Source organism: Equus caballus, chromosome 15 (assembly GCF_041296265.1).
Source record: "Equus caballus isolate H_3958 breed thoroughbred chromosome 15, TB-T2T, whole genome shotgun sequence".
Taxonomy (NCBI): Eukaryota; Metazoa; Chordata; class Mammalia; order Perissodactyla; family Equidae; genus Equus; species Equus caballus.
The window spans coordinates 16405929-16429236 of NC_091698.1; the positions used below are offsets into that span (position 1 = coordinate 16405929).

Genomic DNA, 23308 nt, shown 5'->3' on the forward strand with positions numbered 1-23308 from the left:
GAGCTCACACATTCATGCCAATCTTACTCTACTTCGCACCTGGGATGTGCCTCCACAGCACGACCCACAAGTGGAGGAGGTCCGCGCCCGGGATCAAACCTGCGAACTCAGGCCGCTGGAGCAGAGAGCACAGACCTTTAACCACTCAACCAGGCTGGCCCCTCAATTTGATTTTTTAAAGACATCTTACACACTGACTCTCAAAATCACAATTATTATTAGTTAGTTCATCACCAGAATGAAAAAAGCTCAGTATCATAAGATATCTGGCATTAGCCACAACTCTAAACTTTTTTTTTAAGATTGGCACCTGAGCCAAACTTTTTTTTTCCCCTGCTTTTTCTCCCCGAGTCCCCCCAGTACACAGTTGCATATTTTAGTTGTGGGTCCTTCTAGCAGTGGCATGTGGGACACTGCCTCAGCATGGCCTCATGAGTGGTGTCATGTCCGCACCCAGGATCCGAACCAGCGAAACCCTGGGACACCGAAGTACAGAGCACGAACTTAACCACTGGGCCATGGGGCCAATCCCTAAACATTTTTTTTTAAATCCTTCCTCTCAAATTAAATATGTTAAAAACCCCAAATATACAGAGTATTCTATTGGCTTACCTGGGGAGGTTAAAGATCTCTTACATTTAGCCGGATCAAAGTGTGAAAAATCATACTAAAAAAAAAAAACAAACATGATGACATATTTAATTTGTATACTAAGAATCAACTTACAGTCTCAAAACAGTTACTCACAAATTACGTATTAATTACAAAGGTTAGAGAGAAGAAATCTGGTAGACAACACCTTAATCAAGTGATCAAAGTTAATATCACCAGTAATGGATCAAAGCAACACCATGTCTCGTGACTAACAGAGCAAGCCACATGTCACTCATACAGTCAGCTCCTCCTCCTGGCGACGCTATGAATGAGTGACGTCCGCAACGTCCTGTCCTCCACAGCCCCACTCAGCTCCTGTGGACTCGGGCCTACGGCTTCCCGTGTGGGGTCAGCCCGTCTCCTATTCGGTCCTCCTCTTCTCCTGCTGCCTCTACTGTTCCCAGCGTTACTGTCTTTTCCAGAGAGTCCTGCCTTCTCATGATGTGCCCAAGGTAGGACGGCCGCAGTTTTATCATCTTTGCCTCCAGCCACAGTTCAGGCCTAATTTGCTCTGGGACCCACGGGTCGCCTTTCTGGCAGTCCAGGGTGTCCGCAGAGCTCTCCCCCAACACCATATTTCCAATGAACCCATTTTTTCCTGCAGCCTTCTCCACTGTGCAGCTTTCGTATGCGTACACATACACAGTAGTTGGGAGCACGAGGGTGTGGACAAACTTGGCCTTGGTGTCTGATGACACTTCCTCACACCTGGTGATCCTCCCTAATTCGTCCATTGCTGCCCTTCCGCGTCCCAGCCTTCCCTTGGTTCCATGGCTGCAGCCTCCATTTAAACCGATGACTGAACCAAGGCAGACAGATTCTTTAACAATTTCAGTGTCTCCACTGTCTACGTTAAAGTTGTGCACTTCTTCCGCAGTGGGATTTCTGTCTTCGTGAGGTTCAAATGCATGCTGCTTTGGCACTTCTGTCATGCAGAAGGCATGCAGTCTTAGGTAGTATTTCATTCATGTAGTATCTATGCAGTATTCCTGCCAAAAATGCATAACCAGTATCTAATCATGAGGTGTCCATCAGACAAACCCAAACTGAGGGACATTCTAATAAATAATTCTCCTATAATCTTAAAAAAATCAATATTACAAAAAGAGAGACTTGAGAACCTGTTCGAGACTAAAGGCAACAAAAGAGACAACCAAACGCAATGCTCAATTTCAGACTGGATCTGCACCAGGAAAAAAATTTTTACAAACGACATTACTAATTGGTGAAATCTGAGTACGCACAATACATTATAGAATATTATTGTATCAATGAGAACTTTCCTGAGTTTACTGCTGTGCTTGTATAAGACAACGTCCTCATTCCTAGAAAAACACACTCAACTATTTACACTCGGAGGGAGAGTCACAGACGCCAGCGCATTACCCGCAGCCCGGCAAACAGGCGCGCACGGAAAGGAGTCAGCGAGGGAGAAGGGAAGCACGCGGCCACACGGCGACCCCACGCCAAGGGCACAAAGGAGCTCTTTCTATTATGATTGCAACTATTTTAACTTCGGATTTATTTCAAAGTAAGCAGCTTTCCAAAGGAATTGTTTCTGAACTCCACTCAAGTTCAAAATTGCGCTCAGCAGCGCCGTGCCACCATCCATAAACCACCGCCTCCACAGTCTGCGGCGCCGCGGCCTTCTCACGGGAAACTCGTCTCCCCACGCCCTGCGGCCACAACCCGCCCCCTCCCTCCGCGGCCGCGGACGAGGGCGCGGCCTCACCTCGGCGGGGCAGCCACCGCCCAGGCCGTAGCGGCTCTTGAGACGCTCCACCACGACGTCCTGGCCCGGCGGCTTGACGAGTCTGGGCTCCATGACGCCCAGGCGCCGTTGTGCCGGGGGCAGCCTGGAAACGCCAGGCGCAGGGGCGGGGCTCCGCGGCGGAAGTGCGTGGGCGCCGGCGCGACCGGGAGCGGCGGGGCGGGCTCCAGGGAGGAAGTGCGTGGACGCTGGCGCAGCCGGGAGCTGGGCGCTGGGGCCGCCTCGCGCTCGCGGCGTTGCAGACGTGCGCTCGTCATGGCTGCCTGTCCTGCTTGGCGGTGTCGCGGCTGATTCGTTCGCTCGTGTGCTGGGGCTGATAAATGGTGTCTGATGTTCTTTTCCGTGTCTTAAGTTAAGCTCTTGCTCCTTGGGTTTTCCTGCGTCGTGTCGAAGAACACGGCCGTCCGCAGCGGTCGCAGCCCGCCCCCGGGGCAGTCCCCCGCATCTGCTGCAGGCGCTCCGCATGAGGGCCCAGCCTGCCTGGGAGGACCACCGCCAGGACGTGTCTAACCCGTGTGTTAGTGTGCCTTTGGACGCAGGAAAATACAGCTGGGTGGCCCCTGCTCATTGTGATCCACAGGAGGAGACGATCCAGATTGCTGCCAAGCCTCGGAGTTGGAAAAGGCTCGGCGGCTCCCTTTCCCCGCCACCGGCCTGTGTTCCACCGTGGCCCAACGGCAGTAGTGGCATGTAGGCTCCGAGAGCATTGCTGGCTCTTCTGACAGCTCCCCCGGGGCCTACAGCGGTGCCTGGCCTTTAGCAGGTGCTCCGTATTTATTGGCGTGCTACCTCAACCTAAATCCTCTATTAAACCGGGACAAGAGGCCAGCCTGGTGGCCTAGTGGTTAAGTCACTTCTGCGCTCCCCCAGCCCGCCTCGGGTTCGCAGGTTCCCATCCCGGCGACAGCCGTACACACCACTCGGCAAACCACGCTGTAGCGCATCCCACGTTCAAAATAGAGGAAGACTGGCACAGGTGTGTGTTCAGCGACAATCTTCCTCACCAAAAAAAAAGGGACTGATGGAGGGAAATAACTGAATATCCACTTAATTTCTCCCATGTATACCATTACACTAGTGTAATCCTTTACTTTTCTAAATTGTGATGTTCAACAGCACGTCTAGATTAACAACTCCTAGATTGGATTATCTTTAAAGTTCCACAAATGCCAAAATTGTATATAAGATCAAACTTTTAAAGTCATTATCTGGAAATTATTTAAACCAATACTTTTTGCCATAAAGTATTAAAGTGCACAAATAATTTTATAGTCTGTCGTTAAGCAAATTTTAATGAGAATATAAAAAATCCAGCCAGTTAAAAAAAGTACATTTCATTGTGGGTTTATAGCACATTAGTGACTAAATAACAAAGAGAAATCACAAAGTCCTTTCGTGAAATGTGACACAATGTCTTTCTTATAAATGCTTCAGGCCACTTGTAAGCATCTTTGGAATACTAATACTTTTAGAAAAGTTGGTTTGCGTGTCATTTTATGAATTTTTTTGGTCAAAGTATTAGTTTTCAAAGCTTTTTAATTCATAACTTTAATGCTTTACGATAGCAATCAGTATAGAACTGTTCTCTAAAAGAATCTCTAAAGTGCATTTACTTATTTATTCTAAAATCATGACAAACACATCAGCTGTCCCAGCTGAAAAATTACAACACGCTTTACAGCAACTTATGTTACATAGGTTGCCAAAGGAGTTCTTCATATTAAGTGTGCATGTATGTAGTCCATGGTTCTCATGTGGTTCAAACTGATACCAAAAAAGGTTACCTGACATTGTGGCCAAATGGACTTAGTGATGGTGTTCCATCACTCATTACTCACACAAACCACCCATGACATCCTTTCCCTCCTTTGACTGGCAGCTGAACATGTATTTATTACAGGATAGACTATTTCTCAAATCCCCAAACAAGGGAATAAACCCATCTTTCACTAACCAAAATGAAGTGATTTCACTGGGGAGAACACAGGAGGGTGGAAGGCAGTCATTGTTAATGATTGGAATATACAAAATTTGGTGCTTTAAGCAGATTCTTTGTAGTTTTATATTGAGTTGGGTGATAAGGAAGATTAGCCCTGAGCTAACATCCACCACAATACTCCTTTTTTGCTGAGGAAGATTGGCCCTGAGCTAAAATCTGTGCCCATCTTCCTCTATTTTCTATGTGGGATGGGGGTCACAGCATGGCTTGATAAGCGATGCATATGTCTGTGCCCGAGATCCAAACCAGCGAACCCTGGGCTGCAGAAGCAGACCGTGTGAACCTTAACCACTACGCCACTGAGCCAGCCCCCAATTTTTCTAACTTTTGACACTTGCCATTTCCAAATAAATTTTAAGTGTATCAAACTTGAAAAGGGTCATTTCCTTGGGAACTCTAGAAATTATGTGGCAGTTTGAGTTTACAGACTTTTAGTTGTTCTCCTTACTTTGGTTCTAGAATGAACAAACAACTAGATGCACAAGTAATGAATTTTTAAAATGTCATGGCTGTTAACAATTGTCACTTTATTTTTGCTACAAAATTCACCAGAAAAAGGTACTGCAACAATCTAGTATAAAGCAAATCTTTAACCAAAGAACATGGTATAGACCTTTTTAAAATATTCATACTTTATCACAACAACTGCAAGGAAAAGTTCAAGTTCTATCACAGAACCAAGCTGCAGTTTGAGGTAGTAGAAACAGATGACAGAAAAGTAAAAAACAAAACAGAAACAACTAAGGAAATAACTCAACTTGTTTAAGATGTAAAAATTAATTCAATACCTTTGAAAGGGCAGAGGAAGCTACATATCATTTTAAGAAAAGAAGGTACTCTACTTTAAAAGTTAACCTAACTATACAGGAGGTGCAAGGATTATAGAAGAGCACTTTGGTTAAGTCTCTACCCTCTGTGGCTCTATCCATTCATAAGAATCTCTACGCATAAATGAGCACACCAATAGTTAAAATTACCAAATATATTTCAAATCTAAAATAAAAATTATCCAAGTTGTGGTCCCTTTATTCAAATAGTATATGCATGCAAGAGGTCCAATATCTTAAAAGGAATTAAATTGCATATATCATATTCCTTCAATGGTTTGAGAAGGTCTATTGCTTTTAACAAGATTAGTATTCTATTTTAATACAAATATGTCAGGAGTACATAAACACAAGTACACCTGAAATACACCAGTGTTTTAACTTTTATTTCACACCATGCACGGTCAATTATAACACATTAAAAAGTGACAACAGCTATAAGCTGCAATTTTACATTTATACATTGGAAACGTCCATTTTCAAAAGCTGAACATAATTACCATATTGTCATAATGGCTAAGCTTCAATTCAACTGTTTATACAGGCAAAATTTACTATGAAAAACAATGATTTTATATCTGTCCACATTCTGTGATACTAACTCTTCGACTAACAGACCCTTCCGGAGAACCAAATGATTCAATCTTTTTCACAGTATCCATGCCATCCTTAACAAACCCAAATACCACATGCTTCAAGTCCAAATGTTCTGCTTTTTTCAGTATTATAAAAAATTGAGAATTATTGGTATCCTGGCCTCGATTGGCCATAGAGAGTAGGCCAGGATCAGTATGTTTCACATCAAAATTTTCATCTTCAAATTTATCTCCATAAATGGACCGTCCTCCTGTTCCATCATGTTTGGTGATATCTCCCCCCTGAAAAAAGATTTAAATTAATAGGAATCCTGAATAAAATATTAAAATACAGAAAGAACTAACCACTATAGAATAAGTCCTAAACACCCAGCTTCCCTGAGAATGTGTTTTGAAACTAAGAAATAATGCATTTTTAAAAGATGACAAAAATGAAAAGGTCTTTTTCCCACCCTCAGTTTCTAGCAGGTTTCAAAGTATTAGAAATTTGAACCATTTGTGGGGATAGGAAATTGGGGTGGTGACACCAAATAATGTATGGAGAAGCTAAAGAAATATTAAGAAAATTATAGGTGAGGAGAAACACTCAAATTTCCCAAGTTAGTGTGGTACACTTTTGTAGACTTCAATTGTGAGACATAGTTAATACTTACTTGGCAAACAAAACCTGGAATTACTCTATGAAAAACAGAGTTCTTGAAACCAAAGCCCTTCTCTCCAGTGCATAGTGCTCTGAAGTTCTCAGCAGTTCGAGGAACAATGTTTGAAAATAATTCCATAGTTATACGTCCAAGGGGTTCATCGTCTGCGCAAACATCGAAAAACACCACAGGATTTGTCTCCTTTGATAACTCTGCTATCAGTGACACCTGTCCTTTTTGGAGTTTCAATAAATTCTGTTGACATTCTTCAAATTTTTCCTTAAAACAATCAGCCATTTCTTTAGTTTTAAATCTTACTGCAAGCTGTTCCACTTTGGCTTCTCCATCTATTAAACAACAACAAAAAACACAGTGACCTTAGTATTAAACTAACTGTTATACCTTTCTTTTTATGTATTTGTTATAGATTTTAGAAAAGTCCAAAAACTGAAAAGTAGTTGAATGTATAACTCACCAGCATAATCTGAAGCAGTCCAAACCAAAGCATTGTTTGAAACATTTAAAGGTTTTAATTCCATTGTTTTGGTAATAACATGGTTTGCACACACTTTAAAGACTTGGTCTCTTCTCATTAGGATCCGATAGTAATTCTTCATTGTATGCCAAAGAATCTTTATATCTCCAACACCACGCTCCTTCCACTGACTGACATCTCGATCCCATCTATAAAGTTTGGCTCTCTCTTTAAACAAAACTTCTTCATCTTCTTCTCCAGATTTTACTTCTACCTATGATAGTATATGAAATTATCTATAAGCTGCTGCTTATAACATATTCCATAACAAATTCCAAAGATTCAAATTCCTTAAGATACTGTCTTTGTAATGATATTAACAGTATCAAGATAGACAGTAATCTCTTAGGACTAAGCATACATCTGATTTGGGTGAGATGGTGAAGACCTGATTTGTCATTAAATATTTTTCTCTTATGTAGTATTCTTCCTTTTTGGAAATTAGACACATTCTTTTAACAGGATAGAAGCAATTTCAAAAAGAGCTCGTTTTTCCGAAATAAGCCAGTCTGAGAAAGACAAATAGCAGATGATTTCACTACTATGTGAAATATAAACAAATACACGGACAAAGAAAACAGTTCAGTGGTTACCAGGGGAAGGGAGATGGGGGTGGGCACAGGGGGTGAAGGAGAGCACTTACATGGTGATAGTCAAGAAATAATGTGCAACTGAAATCTCACATTGATGTAAACTATTATGAACTCAATAAAAAAAAAAAGGGAAAAAAAGTGCTTGTTTTTCAAGAGAAATTTAACTACTGATTAAGGTTGAAAACTGACAAAGTAATTTACCTAAGACAACATTCCGGTCCAGAAAATATAGTTTACTTTTGATTGAAAAGACTTTGACAAATAGGAGATTAGATTGTTTTTGCCCCCAGATTTATGATATGAAAGCAAACATGATATTCAAACAACGTATGAAAAAATTTAGTTCTTCCCAACAATTTCATATAGAACATTCATAAACAATATTTACATATAAATTTGAACAAAGACACTTTATACATAAAGGCTGAACTTCTAATAAACAAAGAGCTTCTAATTAAAATTGTCAATATTCTGAAAGAAATGCAAACAAAGCTAGCTTAAAAATCTAGCCTAAGTTATTAGTAAGATTTTCGTTCTTTAATATTTACCTCCGGTAAGGAAACTATTGGTTCAAAATGGATATCTTCATTATGAACTACTTCTTCATCACTACCATCTTCATCTTCACCAACTTTACTGGTTGACTGTGTTCCAAACACAGCTGCTCCAGTATTTGCCCACTGGAAATTTTTATCTGATGAATAAATCAGAATATTTAAACAGTGATATCTATTTTTATAAATTCTTAATCCAGTTAGATTACTTTATCGATGCATCTAATTTCCAACGATGCAACATATACATCTAGTAAAAATGTTTAAAATTACATTATTCTAGCAAGTTCAACTCATGCAGTGAGCACACAGTACGTTTAGTACTGTTTATGTTTGCAGATATAAAGATAAGATCATCTGAGTCTTAGGTAAACTTCATGATAGTAAACCACACAAGAATTTTCGGTAATGAATCAGGTTCTTAAAAATACATACCTTGGAACTCTGAAAACTTAGCTCAGTTCCAAAGGTAGTTTATTTCATAAAACATTTTATCACGTGATAAAAATAACTTTGAACCTAAAAATGTCCTCAAAGAGGCCAAATCCGCTACTTCCAAATTAGCCAAAGCAGCCTAAACATGTTTATAATTTCTCTACCTCATAACTAGTGTTGGAGCTTAGATTTCCTGGCCAGGTGGTACATGGTAGCCTTGTGAGAAGTTCGCTGACTCCAGCTGATGGGATACCAGACTGTTAGGAATGAAAAAGCTCTAATTCCCATGCAAAGGAACTAAGGCTATTATTCTCCCTCACACCCTGGAGAAGGTGAAAACAAAAAGCTTCTTCATTCTCCTCTCAACTGAGATGACCCAGCCTGCTAATACATTCCCCACTATCTTAGAAGAAAGAAACACCTCTTAACTTTTCATGGCTTGCTAATAAATCAATGCCTTAGAGAACCCTACATCTGGTGCTAAAAAATAAGACAAGAAAAATGTCACAGATCATTTAAAAAGTAACTCAGCACCTTGAAGAAAGAACAAAATGAGTAACTAAAACAGTAACGCCTCCTAGGCCAGATTTAATAGGGACAAAAAACAGAAAAATGCTTAAAAAAAAAAAGAAGAAAATTCTTAGGAAGATATTGCAAAAGAATGCTTCGAAAACAAACAAAGCACAACCTCAAGTTGTGTGGGGGCTTCCTGAGAAGAGTAACCACAGATCTAGATGATACACAGATTTGGAGCTCAAAAATAACTGCTTCAGGAACTCTCAAGCAGATAAATTTTTAAAATTATCCCAAATACCCTTGGGGTGTGGCAGAAAATTTCAAAATTCCTCTAAAGCAATAATTCTGAAAGCAAAAAGCTGGGTGCATATTACACTCACACTAAGAGCTTTTTGTAAATTACCAATGCCTAGGGTACCATGCCCAGAGAGCCAATATAACTATCAGGTGTTTTTTTGAAGTTCCCAGGAAATTCTAATATGAAGCCAAGTGTTGAAAACCACCGCTCTAAAGGGACCAGGATGAAGAATTTATACAGTAAAAGTATAAAGATATGCATGTCAATAATCAATTTCACAATAATAGTGCTAGGTAATAGTACATAGCAGGCTTCCACTACCCGTTTACTGAAAACATTACAAAATCTGAAGGAAATATGATAAATTGGCAATCACGGACAAAGGCGGGTGGTGGCTGAACAGGTGTTCCTTATGTTCTCTTAGTTTCCATATGAAATATTACACAACAGACATGGAAAGATTAATAGATCTGTGTAAACAGGACTTTCAGAAGAAAGTGAGTAGGAAAAAAAGGAAAAGAAAACAAAATGAAACAAAAATAAAACAAAGGAGATGAGCAACAACAATAAAATGAACAGATGAAGAAAAGTAATCACCACAGAAATAACATGTAAGAGAAAAAAAAAACTAAACCCAACAAAAACAAAAAGTTTAAGATCAAAAAGGTCCACACAACAGGAACAAATTTTAAAAAGATACCATCATTCTAGTGAAATTTATGACTTCTCTCAAAAGAAAAAAAGTCCTACAAGCTCTTAACCAAAGACGAAGGCAAGACTGAAATTGTGAATTATCAAGAAATTTACAAAAGTGTGAAAATTCCCTATAAAAACCGATGGGATACAAACACACTTGATTCCAGGGGATTTACAGTTTCAAATACTATCCTGTGCTTGTTAGCACAATCCAACACACAAGAAAACTAATAATTTAAAGAAAAGTAATGACAAAATCTGGAGATGAATAAAAAACACAAAGAAAAGGAGAACTGATAAAACCAAAAGCTGTTTCTTTTCAAAGACACAGCACAAATTCTTGTCAGATCTCAGAACAAAACAAAGTGAGGAATGTAGTTTAAACAAGAGCCTGGTAAATAATGACTGAAAAATGACCTGTAGCCATGAGGAGTCAGTGTCAGCGGGGAAGACTTAAAGCAAGCCTCCCTCAGGAGATCTCAGTCTTGCCTATCATACTTCGCAATACTGACAGGGTACTCTGAAAAGGATACTGAATAACAGGCAACCTAACATCAATTCTCATGTGGTTTTTTGTTGTTGCTAATTGTATCCACTATACTGCTGTATTTGCTCACTTATCCTGTGACTTCAGGCTACTTCATAAAACAAAAATAAAGCAACTTGGTATCAGTGAAGCTATGAATTTCAACATAATGTAGTATCAGAAGGTAATTTCTAAAAGTTTTATATGTATTTCCATAAATGGCAAGAGCTGTGAAACAAGTGTAAATATGTGAGAAGGAAGAAACACTATTCTGAATTAGATTAATCATGTTAAGTATATTATTTATCTTCAATAAAATTTATTCCATAAATCAAATCTCTTGTACAAGAACAATTCAGGTGGTGCTATAATCAGATATATGAAAGACATTATAAGAATAAGAAAATATGCCAATAAACTTGAAACAATCAAGGAAATGGATTTTCTACAAATTATACCAAAATGGACTAAAAATAGAAAAACCATTGGAAAAGATGGGAAAGCTCACCAATTATAAATTAGAACAATAAGTTCGCACAACCATTATATTAAAATTCAATCCAGGATACTGCAAAAATAGAAAACTACAAAATCATGTCCTTAAAAAATACAGATGCACAAATCTTGAAATATTAATAAATCAAATCTAAAACTATAATTAAAAGAACAATATACCAAAGTCAAGGTTATCCCAAAACTGGAAAGACAGTTTTGCATTTCAGGATGAGGAGGACTATTACCATGACTTATGATGAATTAAGAGAAAATTCTTATGGTTATATTAATAAATGTCAAAATAATACTAACATACAGAAGCCATTCCTTATTTAAAAACTAAAACCGGAGGGTGGGGATGAGGGAAGAAACATCCAACTGAGCTACGACACTGGGGCAAAGGACTAGTTCTCCCAGTTTTGCTTGATTCTCTAGCACAATCATTAAAACCTCTCCTCCTGATCTTACCTTTGGAACCAAAAGCAAAATCCCCAGAATTACTGGAAGCCAAGTCTGCAAATGACAGCCCTGTGCTACTTCCAAATCCAAATGCAACTGTTTTGTTTTCCACTGGCAAAAAGAAAAGAGCAATTTAATACTTCATTTAATATACACTGAATATCAAAGTTTTACCCAGGCCCCAGAAAGAATGAGGGTAGGATCTTCTACACTGCTGAGGTGGTGGGGAGTGGGGTATGGATCTTCTGGGTGTTTCTCTGAAGAAAAGTTAGAAAATACATCCAATGCTGAGTCCCCTCAGTATTATCAGGTTTACAGGTACTATTCTCAATGAACACTACACTAAAATCACGCCAAAAATCACTTTTAAAAAATGATATAGATCTATCCTAAGCCATATATAGAGAGCTATATAGTTTCTGCTCTATATAGTCTTCTATAATCTAAAGCAAGCATTCATTCAAAGGCAGGACTTTAGGAAACAACTGCATAAAGATTTTTTGTGTTCTCTATTATCAATAATAAGCTCACAAAAACTGAATGTTTTATTTATATTTGGTCACCAGGAGTTTTGGGATCTTGTCTTAATTCTGCCAACGTGCAGCTACATGATCTCCAAAAGTCCTATGCCTTACTTTCCTCATGCGAAAACACATAATTTTAGGTCTGAAGTTACCTTTCTTTTGTAGCATGTTACGACTCTAAAGTGCCTATTATAAATGTAGTATTTGTGACATATTCAGGACTACTTCTGAAAAAAATTAGGTAAAATAGACAATGTACCCATATAAAGCAATAATTTAAAAGATGTCCCCACCTCCTAAAATCAACTGAAATGAAAACCAAGGGGGAAAACATGTCAAATATTAGTTTGCTATAACTGAATAGTTAACTTAATGTAGCCAGTAGAGAAAAAGAAAGACATCATAAAAACTTAACACCCCTACTGTAATGTCTACAATTACTTCATATATACTTACAACAATTTTAATATACTTCAGTGATAATATAATTCAAACAATATTTGAATGAAAATTCTATCATAAAGAAAATTTCTCTGTAAGTATACTATTGTTATTTATGCTCAGGTAGATAGGTGAGAATCACAATGCTCTGTATGCCCTAATAACTACCATTCTAACAATAAAGATACGTGTTTATTATCTTTGTTGGCAAGGCAGTATGACTTTCTGTTTATTACTACAAATATCTTACAACCCAAAATTTAAGAAAGGGAACTTTTAGGATCTGCATTTAAAAGTCTCTCTTCTCAAAAATATACGTATACCTTTTGTAATATATGCCTAGAAAGAAGGTTTTTGTAAACATACATCAAACTTTACCTTGGCTTGTAGAATCTGCATCATTTTCCTTTCTAGTAGACAAATCTACAGGTTTGTCCACAGTTCCAGAAGAAATAGGTGGTGAACTAACAGATTTGGTAATAAAATCAGGTTCTTCAGACTTACATAAAAATGGTACAGTCACTTTAGTCCCACCTGTACACACACTGTCAGCCGTGCTAGTTATTTCCTCATTCTGGGATTTCTGCAAACAGGAAACGAAAAATAACTATGCCATTAAATACTGATTGACAAAAGGATTGTATACCCTATTTTAAAAGAAACTGAGGACTTGGAGTTCTGGACAAAATGGAGTAAGCACACTTCTTCACCTTATCTCTCTGTCCTATGCCGTACTCCACCCTCTCTCCCAATACCTACAGCTGAATCAGACTGAAATAGATAAGGCAACTGTAAGAAGCCTCTGAAAGGTGGATGAAAGTAGGAAGATTAAGAATCTCAAGACATGAGGGATAATCTGGTGATGAGAACCTTGTGGGGTTTGTTTTGTGCCCCACCTCCAACCCACAAACCAGTGGGGTACTACAGCAGCCCAAAAAACTGGAGCTGCAAATGGCACAGACGGAAAAAGTCCCAGAAAAGCCGACTCTCTCTGGCCAGGGGGTGGGGGACGTCATGAAATGATACAGGTGTTGAATGATCAGAAAAAGACTTTAAAGAAGCTATTCTAACAATGCTCCTGGGGTAAAGACAAATACACTTAACAGAAATGAAAAGACAAATTCTCAGCAAAAAAAATTGAAGGTATAAAGAAGAATCAAATACAGATTTTCAACTGAAAAGTACAGTAACAGAAATTAAAAACTTTACAGACTTTATCCAACAGCAGAATACATATTCCTCTCAAGCTCACATGGAATATTTACCATAAAAGACCACATCTGAACCATAAAACACACCTCAACAAATTCTAAAGAACAGAAACCACACAAAGTATATTCAGTTCACAATGGAATTAAACTAGAAATCAATAACACAAATATAGCTGGAAAAATCCCCAAATATTTGGAAATTAAACAAAACACTTTTAAATAATACACATCAAAAAATCTTAAATTAAAAATTGTGAACTAAATAGACATGAAACTACAGCTTATCAAAATTTGTGGAATATAGCAAAAGCAAGGAAGGGGAACTTTCTAGTACTGAATGCATATATTAAAAAGAAGATCTAAAGTCAATAAACTTCCATCTTAAGAAACTAGACAAAGAGGGGTTGGCCCAGTGGTGTAGTGGTTAAGTTCACGCGCTCCGCTCTGGCGGCCCAGGGTTCGTGGTTTCAGATCCCAGGTGTGGACCTACACATCGCTTGTCAAGCCATGTTGTGGCGGTGTCCCACATACAAAGCAGAGGAAGACTGGCACAGATGTTAGCTCAGGGACAATCTTCCTCACCAAAACAAAACAAAGAAAAGAAACTAAAGAAAGAAAAGTAACACAAACCTAAAGCAAAAAGAAGAAAAGAAATAATGAAAAGTAGAGCAGAAATCATTAAAACAGAAAATCAATAGAGAAAAAACTCAACAAAATCAAAAGCTGCTTCTTTGAAAAGGTGAATAAAATTGATAAACCTCTATCCAGGCTAACCAAGAAAACACGAAAGAAAACAAAAATTACTAATATCAGAAATGAAACAGGAGCCATCAGTACCAATCCATGAACACTAAAAAGGTAATAATTTTTTTTTTTTTAAAGATTTTATTTTTTCCTTTTTCTCCCCAAAGCCCCCCGGTACATAGTTGTATATTCTTCGTTGTGGGTCCTTCTAGTTGTGGCATGTGGGATGCTGCCTCAGTGTGGTTTGATGAGCAGTGCCATGTCCGCACCCAGGATTTGAACCAATGAAACACTGGACCGCCTGCAGCAGAGCGCGCGAACTTAACCACTCGGCCACGGGGCCAGCCCCAAAAAGGTAACAAATTTTAATGAACTTTGTAACTTCATGAACAGCATTATGCCCACAGATTTGATAACAGATGAAATGGACCAATTCCTTGAAAGACACAACCTACCAAAACTCACACAAGAAGAAATAGATAATCTGAATAGGCCTCTATCTGTTAAAGAAAATGCATTATCAATTAATATCTTTAAAAAACTTAAGTATCATGCCCAGGTGTTTTCAGTAGTGAATTCTACCAAACATTTAAGAAAGAAATAATATCAATTTCAACAATGTCTTCAAAAAATTTAAAAGCATAGGGAATACTTCCTAACAACATACATGAAGGAAAAATTGATAGGAGAAATAGGCAAATCCACAATTATGCTTGGCAACAGTCCTCTCAATAATAATCAATAGAAGAAGCAGACAAAAAATTATCAAAGATATATTAGACCTGGATAACACAGTATCATCTAATTTGATCTAATTAACATTTATAGAATGTTCCACCCAAAAACAGCAGACTAAACATCTTTCTCAAGGACACAATGAACATTCACAAAGACAGCCCTCATTAAATTTATAGAACTGAAATTATTCAAGATATGTTCATAGACAATAATGGAATTAAATTAGAAATCAGTTAACAGAATGGTATCTGGAAAATCACCAAATATGTGGAAGCAACATACTACTACCTAATGCATGTATCAAAAATAATGTCTTGGGGCTGGCCCCGTGGCCGAGTGGTTAAGTTCGCGTGCTCTGCTGCAGGCGGCCCAGTGTTTCGTTGGTTCGAATCCTGGGCGCGGACATGGCACTGCTCATCAAACCACACTGAGGCAGCGTCCCACACACCACAACTAGAAGGACCCACAACGAAGAATATACAACTATGTACCGGGGGGCTTTGGGGAGAAAAAGGAAAAAATAAAATCTTTAAAAAAAACAAAAATCAAAAACATAATGTCTCAAGGCAAATAAATATTTTGAACTGAATGAAAAGTGAAAACACCACATATTAAAACTTGTGGGATGGAGCTAAACAGTTCATAAAGAGAAACAGCATTAAACATTTATATTAGAATGAAGAATGATTTAATCAGCAACTTAAGCTTCTAATTTAAGAAACTAGAAAAAAGCAAACAGGAAACAACTTTCAATGGATTAATGAATAAACTGTGGTACAACCACGTAATCGAATACTACTTAGTGATAGAAAGGAATAAACTATGTATTACTACACACAATAACTTGGATAATCTCAACAGCACTATGCTGAGTGAAAAAAGCTAGTGTATCAAACGTTACGTTACATACTATATGATTCCATTTATGCGTTAGTCTCGAAAAGGCAAAAATATAGAAACAGAAAACAGATCAGCAGTTGCCAGAGGTTATGAGAGGATCTGAATACCAAGGGACAGTATGAAGGAATTCTTTGGGGTGGTGGAATTGTTTTATATCCACTCTGTGGTGGGGATTACAAGAATTCAGGCATGCATAAGAACTCAGAACATACACACACATACACACAACAAAAAGTGAATTTTACTCACGTAAATAAAAAAAAATTCATACAAATGAGAAAAGTCATTATTTCTTAATGTACTGAAGCACAAGGAAAAGATAATTCATACTATGTTTGTGTCAAATAGCTTAGGTTATCATAGTATGGCTATTCATAAAAGCCAAAAAGTGGAAACAACCCAAATAGCCATCAACAGATAAAGAGATAAAGAAAATGTGATATATCCACACAATAGAATATTACTTGGCCATAAAAAGGAATGAAATAGATACATGCTACAATGTTAATATACCTTGAAAATATTAAGTGAAAGAAGTCATACACAAAAGGCCATATATTATTATCATTTATTTATATGAAATGTCCAGAACAGAAATATAGAGACAGAAAAATACATAAGTGATTACCTAGGGCTAGAGGAGTTGTGTGGAAATGGCGAAGGGTAGTGACTGCTAGAGGTTTATAGGGTTTCTTTTGGGGATGATGAAAATGTTCTAAAATTGATTGTGGTACAGTTGCACAACCACGTGAATATACTAAAAAACCACTGAATGGTACACTTTAAATGGGTGAACTGTATGGTATTTGAATTATATCATATCACAATAAACGTTACCCAAAAAATGTAGGCTAGAGTACTTAGGGGAGGGGAGTGTTTTAACTCAGCTCCTAATGCATCCTCCATTAGAGTTCTTGAATAGAAAACTCCAGGAAGACAAATCAAACTGTTTTGTTGCCCAATCATCGGCACAGTGCTAACTCATGGTAAACACTTACAAATACAGTACCCTTAGGCATTTTATGCAAAGGATGCATATCTGAAGACCCTGCATAATCCAAAATGAATTAGAATTAGATTGAGTGTAAAGTAGGAAGGATGCATTCTAAGAACGTGTAAATCTACATCCATTACAGCATATTTTAGCTTAAATGGGTTTTAATTCTGTTTCATCTCTGTGTATCAAAGGATGCTCTTCTCCAAAATTACCATTTATTGTGACACTTTTTTCAACCTTTATATTGATTTATGACATTTCACTTCTACACCAAAGGTATTTTTCGAGAGCCCCTAGTACTGCTATTTAATAAATATTATGATAGTGTTACAGGATATTTTACAAAAAGATTTTAAGTTACAACAATAATGAATGTTTTACTTTATTTACTTTTTTGCTGAGGAGGATTCACCCTGAGCTACCTTGGGCCAATCTTCCTCTATTTTGTACTGTGGGTCACTGACACAGCTTGGTGTCAACGAGTGGTGTAGGGCCGTGCCCAGGAACTGACCCAGAGCCACCGAAGCAGAGCATGCTGAACTTAACCACTAGGCCATGGGGCCAGCCCCCATGAACGTTTTAAAATAACACAACTGTCACCTCAAATAAGATATTTCAACTCCTATAAACAGTAAGTTCACAAAACACTGACAAAAGATAAGTTCTTTTATAACAGCTAAAGTGGCACCACAAGGTGGGAAAAGAATAGATGATGTACAATTTGGTCTGTGAATCAGTGTTGAAATTCTTTTCCAGTTTTAAGAGAAATTTTAAATAAATAAGTTTAAGTTTTGCACTTAAAAGAGTAAGGTCATATTTAAATTGCCTCGATTCAATCTGCATAATCCAAATGTATATTAATACGACTACATGTATTTGCTGAATGAATAATTGCATAAGTCTCTGAAAGCCAGCAATTAAAGATTAACAGAAATTACATATTGTGTACTTTCAGTGAGTCCAGGGAAACAGTTGATTGATTTAAAACACACTTTAGATCTAACATAGTGAGACCACAAATGTAAAAAGTTGAGATAGGATTTCCACAAATAAATCTATTTGGTTATAAATGAGAAAGTAATGTCATTACCTCAGCTGATGGCCATTAGCTAAAGGTACAGTGATGAATAAGTTTAAACCTACTGAACAGCTGGCAAATCCTAGACGGACAGCTAGAAAAACAGGCCAGCTAGACTCTTCAGAATCAGATGAAATACGAAAAGTAGTAAATTTCTTACAGATTCAGGCCATGTGTTGAATCACATCTCTTTCTAGCCACATACTTTTTAAATAAACCATTGCATTTATAACTAATTCTAGGACTCTACTTCATTTTAACCACCTTTCCAACAATAAAAAAAATAGATTACTTGAGGGGGTAAGGAACCTTTCTGAACATATGTCAATATTAGATTGTAAACAATTGCTAGACAGGGATTTTGTCCTCTAGTTTCTGTGGAATGCAAATTACCACACCAAAGTGTTGTCAGCTATTAAAATTATCACTACATTTGAGCTAAGAAAGTAGCCAAATCATGAAATTACTGACAAAGCAAAGGCCAAGGGAACTAAGTTTCAAATGCTGCTATTTCCTATGCACTTTGCCCACCCTAGAATAAACTAACATGCATGAAAAAATGAACTACTTACTACCATTCTCAGTATTGTGGTAGACATTCTTAGGGATATCTGCTCAGTCCATGATACCCTCACCCCCTAAAATCCAACATTCACACAGGGGTGAACCTTTATAGGCCTCTCTGTAGAATAAAATTTCTCCTTCTCTGGCCATGGCTGATTGGTAGATGCCTAATCCATTTGCTAGTCACAACCCATTATTACCGTACGGTAGGAACATTCTAGTTTATTGCATCAGCAAAGGCAACTTAACCAGAAGGAAAACAATGGAGATGTTCTTACTTGAGCTTCCTGAACTTTTTGAAGCTCTGACTGAAAGTCTTCACCATTTCCATTGTCCTCATCAGTGTCACTGCAGACTCCACAAAAAAACGTAGGTGGAAGTTTTAATGTATCTGCTTTTGCCTTCTCTTCAACTGTTGGTTTCTTTTCCCAAACAATAACACATTCTTTCTCATTATCTGAAAATCCCATATAACACAAGCAAAAGAAAGTTAAAAGCAGAATAAGTCCAACTACTCTACAATGGTCCTCATGCAATCTACGAATGCTAATGAGAACAGGAACCACCAGGAAGATGATGTTTTTCACTTCATATTATTTTAAAATATTTTAAATCACCATGGGCATATTACATAAGTAAAATTGGTAATGACAGAAATAACCAGATTGGGAAATTCCTTTTAAATACATATAAGATTTTTAAAAAACATTATAATTAGTAATTTTAACTTCACATACCCGTTAGATTTTCTTCCAATGGTCTACATTTTTCTGAGTCATCCAGATACAGTTTTCCATTAAGTTTCTTGACAGCTGTTTCAAAATCTTCATCTTAAAGTATAATTGATTTTATTAAATAAAAGAATTTCTACTAAGTTTCAGGAGTTTTCCTAGCCAGAAATCTAGAACTTATCTCTAACTTCATGTTTCCTTACTCCACATATGCAAAAAGCAATCCGTTTTGCCAATTTTATATCCCAAATGCCTTTCCTACTATTGGGACTTTCATTCAGGCTCTCCTTTTGTCTGAGCTGCTCTCCTATCATTTTAGCTCATCTTCCTATCGCCATGTCCCACAACCCAATCCTCTATACCACTACTCAATCGGTCCTACTGAAACTTTTCTGAGCATGTAACTCCCCTGCTTAAAAACACTGACAGAGCACACAAAGTTATCCATCATCAGACTCTTGTCTGCCTCATCACTCCCCTGCCTCATCACTCCCCCATCCCTCTACAACTCTGAGGAAAATATGATTGCTTCCAATTCCCTCAAAACGCCTGCCTTGCTCATCACAGCCATCCAAAACATGCTTACTTAATGAATGAATGCAGTTCTGTGGATCGTTAAATTCATTAACTATTTATACATACATTTAGGAGAAATATCTACCTGCAAGGACAGCAACAATGGGTTCTAAGAGGCAGGCTTAAAATAATTTAACCATACCCTCAATTACTAAGATTAGCATGAACAGAATGCTTGTAGAATAATAGAAGATTTACCATCCTCTTCCTCTTCACTAACATAATCTGGTCTATTCTTATAGCAGAAGAAAGTTGGAGGAAGTTGAAGTTGGCTTGCAAGAGCTTTTTGCTCGGGGGTTGGGGTTAGCTCATATACGATGAGAACATCATCATCTGAAGGAAGATCTTCAGGTTTTTTCTTCTCTTCTGCTATAACACAAGTCAAAAAAAATCGATAAAGGTGTTAAATATATATTAATATCAATATTCTAACTGAAAATAAAAACCACAGAACTTATCTTTAGGTTAAAATAATAGCATAGTGATAAGAACATGTATACTTTGATGTGAACAGAGCTTTATAAAATAATCATGAACTAGAGTTAATAGCCTGATTTAATGTTCTATCAAAAATTCTTAGTGAACACAAAATCTATTTAAAACAAAAAAAAATCCTGCTTTTACTTAGTGATCATCAAAAAAATTATTAATGGCTTTAATTTAAAAAGGTATTTAAAAAGTGTTACCGTAACCATATTTGTCATACTAAATAAGTTTAGCAAAATATCCATGCATTTGCAACAAATGGAAAAAATTAAAGAAATCATAAGCAAAGATTAGTATAAATATGAAACTAATGCAAAGCCAACCTTGATTAGTTCCTACAAGGAAAGTTACATCCAGTTTTGCATATTTCCAAGCATGACAATAGATAAAATTAAATAAAAACTGTTTTCCTGTGGGTAAGAATGTAAGACAATTTCTATAGCTGAAAAACCACCACCAACAACAACAAAAAGGCAAAAAATGGAGAGAAAAGGAATTCTGGTCTATAAAGAAGAATTTCCTGCTAAAGGAACTGATAAAGTAAGCAAATCGTGAAGCATGCTATGTACCAACTGGTGCTGTCCAATAAGGCAGCCTAGCCACATGTGGCTATTAAGCACTTGCTATGTGGCTAGTCCAAAGTAATGTGTGTTGCAAGTGTAAAAATACACACCAGACTTTGAAGACTTGGTACAGAAAAAAAGAATGTAAAATATCTCATTATTTTTTATACTGATTAGACGTTGAAATGGTATTTCAGATATAATGTGTTAAACTGAATAGATCATTAAAATTAATTTCATCTGTTTCTCTTTTTATCACTTTTTTTTTTTATTTTTTAATATGGCTACTAGAAAATTTTAAATTACATATACAGATCATATTTTCCTTTGGATCACCCTGATCTAGAGAACTAGAGGCCTTTCACAATGTTAAACTTGCCTTGCACTCTCCTCCATTACAAAAACTTAGTATCAATTCCTAGCCAGGGAGAGTAAAACAATGCTGTAAGATACAGATTCTTGTTCCAGATCTGCTGTTAACTAGTAAAGACAACTTGGGCATATCAGACGGCTTCACAGGGCCTCATTTTTCTTATGTCTAAAGCTTTCATCTCTAAGGTCCTTTGGGACTATGACATTCTTGGACTTGAAGGAAAACAAGGCTCTCTGTTCCTCAGTAGCATATTGGTAAATTTGCTCTTAGGCCAGGGATTCTTAACCTAGGGCCCACGAAGTCTACGTGCAAGAATATACACTTTACAGACAAAAATCCACACTTTTCACACAATGTCCCAAAGAGTGCATCCTTAAAAATAAAGGTTAAGAGCAGCTTTGTCTAGTAATACGGCTGATATGCTTTAAAACTGAAGGCCCCAGAAATCAAGGATTGTCATTTTATTATTGTACTTGTCTGGCAACCTATAACATCGTTGAGTTGCTCAGGATAGGTTCTTCGACACTAATAGGGAGTTTTCATTCTCCGAACCTTGCTCTCGAAGGTCTTTAACAGATCCCCCTTCCTATTATACTCCAGTATCAACATTTACTCTTAATAAATGATCTATACTACATATATAACATACCAGGTATATAATGGTGACTGTTAAAAATGGGGCTTTCAATACTTTCAAATAGGATTATTTTTCTAAACCATGGGCAAAAGGATAGCCCTAAAGGGACACTCTGTTCCATGTTGTATACATGCTGCTGCCATCACATGTTTGGATACTGGCAGACATTGTGGCTAAAGATAAAGGTTAGACAAAATATAGGTCTTCATTAAGCAGAATTGAATATTATAGAGTAATGAAGTACAAAGCAGCAAAAGGTAAAAACCACACAAGTCTATCTCAAAATAATGTTGTGCAATAGTGAGAAAACCTGACATCCAAGAACATTAAAAAACTGCATTAAAGGGTGTTATACCACCAGTCAAAAGGTACTTGCTTAAACTGACATTCTTTAACATGCACATTGTAGTGTTAAGTACTTAATTTCATACAGCCACAGTTACTTTGCTAAGGACTACCAGCTGCTAAAAAAAACTGATGTCATCTCATACTGAGAATGCTAGCTCTATACCTTTGTCCTCAGGCTGTAAGGAAGGGGTGCTGGTCCAAAAAGCCATTGGATTAGATTTAAAAAGGCTAAAATTAAATCCTAGAAAATAAAGAGTATTTCATTTTTGAATATTTTGAGAATCAAAGTGAATATGATTTTAAAATATAAAAAGCCAAAGTCCCTCAATTTATACCAATTTGGCTGTCTTACATATTCATTTATCCCAGTAGTTTCATTCTTTGCTCACTCAATAAATAGTGGTAAGACTAACTCACATAAAATGTGACCATCTCAGTACTATGTTTTTTGAGTGACAAGAAAATAACAATAAATTGAAGAATGAATACTATAAAAAAATCAGACTCGAGTTAACGCTCATGATTCAAATACATGAGTCACTGAACTTGAGTACTGTATTGGGTTCTTGTGATCTGTTCTCAACATGATACAAATATCTTCCAGTTACTGAAATCTCCTAAATAACTTATACACATACTCTTTATTGCTGTTTGAACATGCACAGGTAAACTATTTAGAGAGAAAAGAAATTTGCACAAATATTTTTTGGCTGTTCACAAAGGACTGTGTTTATGACCCAACTGCTACTAAAACATTAGTATTCTACAAAGGGTCTGCATCAAGATAAACATTAAAAGAAAA

At 37.1% G+C, this 23308-nt stretch overlaps 2 protein-coding genes across 39 annotated transcripts in view; both read right to left on the reverse strand.

Moving 5' to 3' along the window:
* CCDC138 (coiled-coil domain containing 138) overlaps positions 1-3711 on the reverse strand; it is a 74420-nt gene extending 70709 nt beyond the window's left edge. For 22 of the 34 annotated variants that reach the window (XR_011425899.1, XR_011425902.1, XR_011425901.1 and 19 more), the window contains exons 1-2: positions 2387-2551; positions 613-667 (exon numbers count right to left, since the gene is read on the reverse strand). Coding sequence is in view for 19 of the 34 variants with exons in the window: in XM_070234999.1 (XP_070091100.1) it covers positions 613-667; positions 2387-2479 (148 nt within the window). In the remaining 15 variants the exon portion in view is untranslated. Of the gene's footprint in view, positions 1-612; positions 668-799; positions 930-2386 lie in introns of those variants that run through there. The other 12 variants (XM_070235007.1, XM_070235009.1, XM_014730856.3 and 9 more) reach the window with 11 other exon arrangements.
* A 1201-nt stretch (positions 3712-4912) lies between these two features.
* Positions 4913-23308, reverse strand: part of RANBP2 (RAN binding protein 2) — an 88707-nt gene continuing 70311 nt past the window's right edge. Inside the window, exons 21-30 of one of the 5 annotated variants that reach the window (XM_014730861.3) lie at positions 22670-22747; positions 20298-20465; positions 19530-19622; positions 19071-19249; positions 12939-13143; positions 11605-11706; positions 8165-8310; positions 6964-7237; positions 6501-6835; positions 4913-6129 (exon numbers count right to left, since the gene is read on the reverse strand). In XM_014730861.3, coding sequence (XP_014586347.2) covers positions 5824-6129; positions 6501-6835; positions 6964-7237; positions 8165-8310; positions 11605-11706; positions 12939-13143; positions 19071-19249; positions 19530-19622; positions 20298-20465; positions 22670-22747 — 1886 coding nt within the window. In that variant the 3' untranslated portion in view covers positions 4913-5823. Of the gene's footprint in view, positions 6130-6500; positions 6836-6963; positions 7238-8164; positions 8311-11604; positions 11707-12938; positions 13144-18800; positions 19012-19070; positions 19250-19529; positions 19623-20297; positions 20469-22669; positions 22748-23308 lie in introns of those variants that run through there. The other 4 variants (XM_014730860.3, XM_014730863.3, XM_014730862.3 and 1 more) reach the window with 4 other exon arrangements.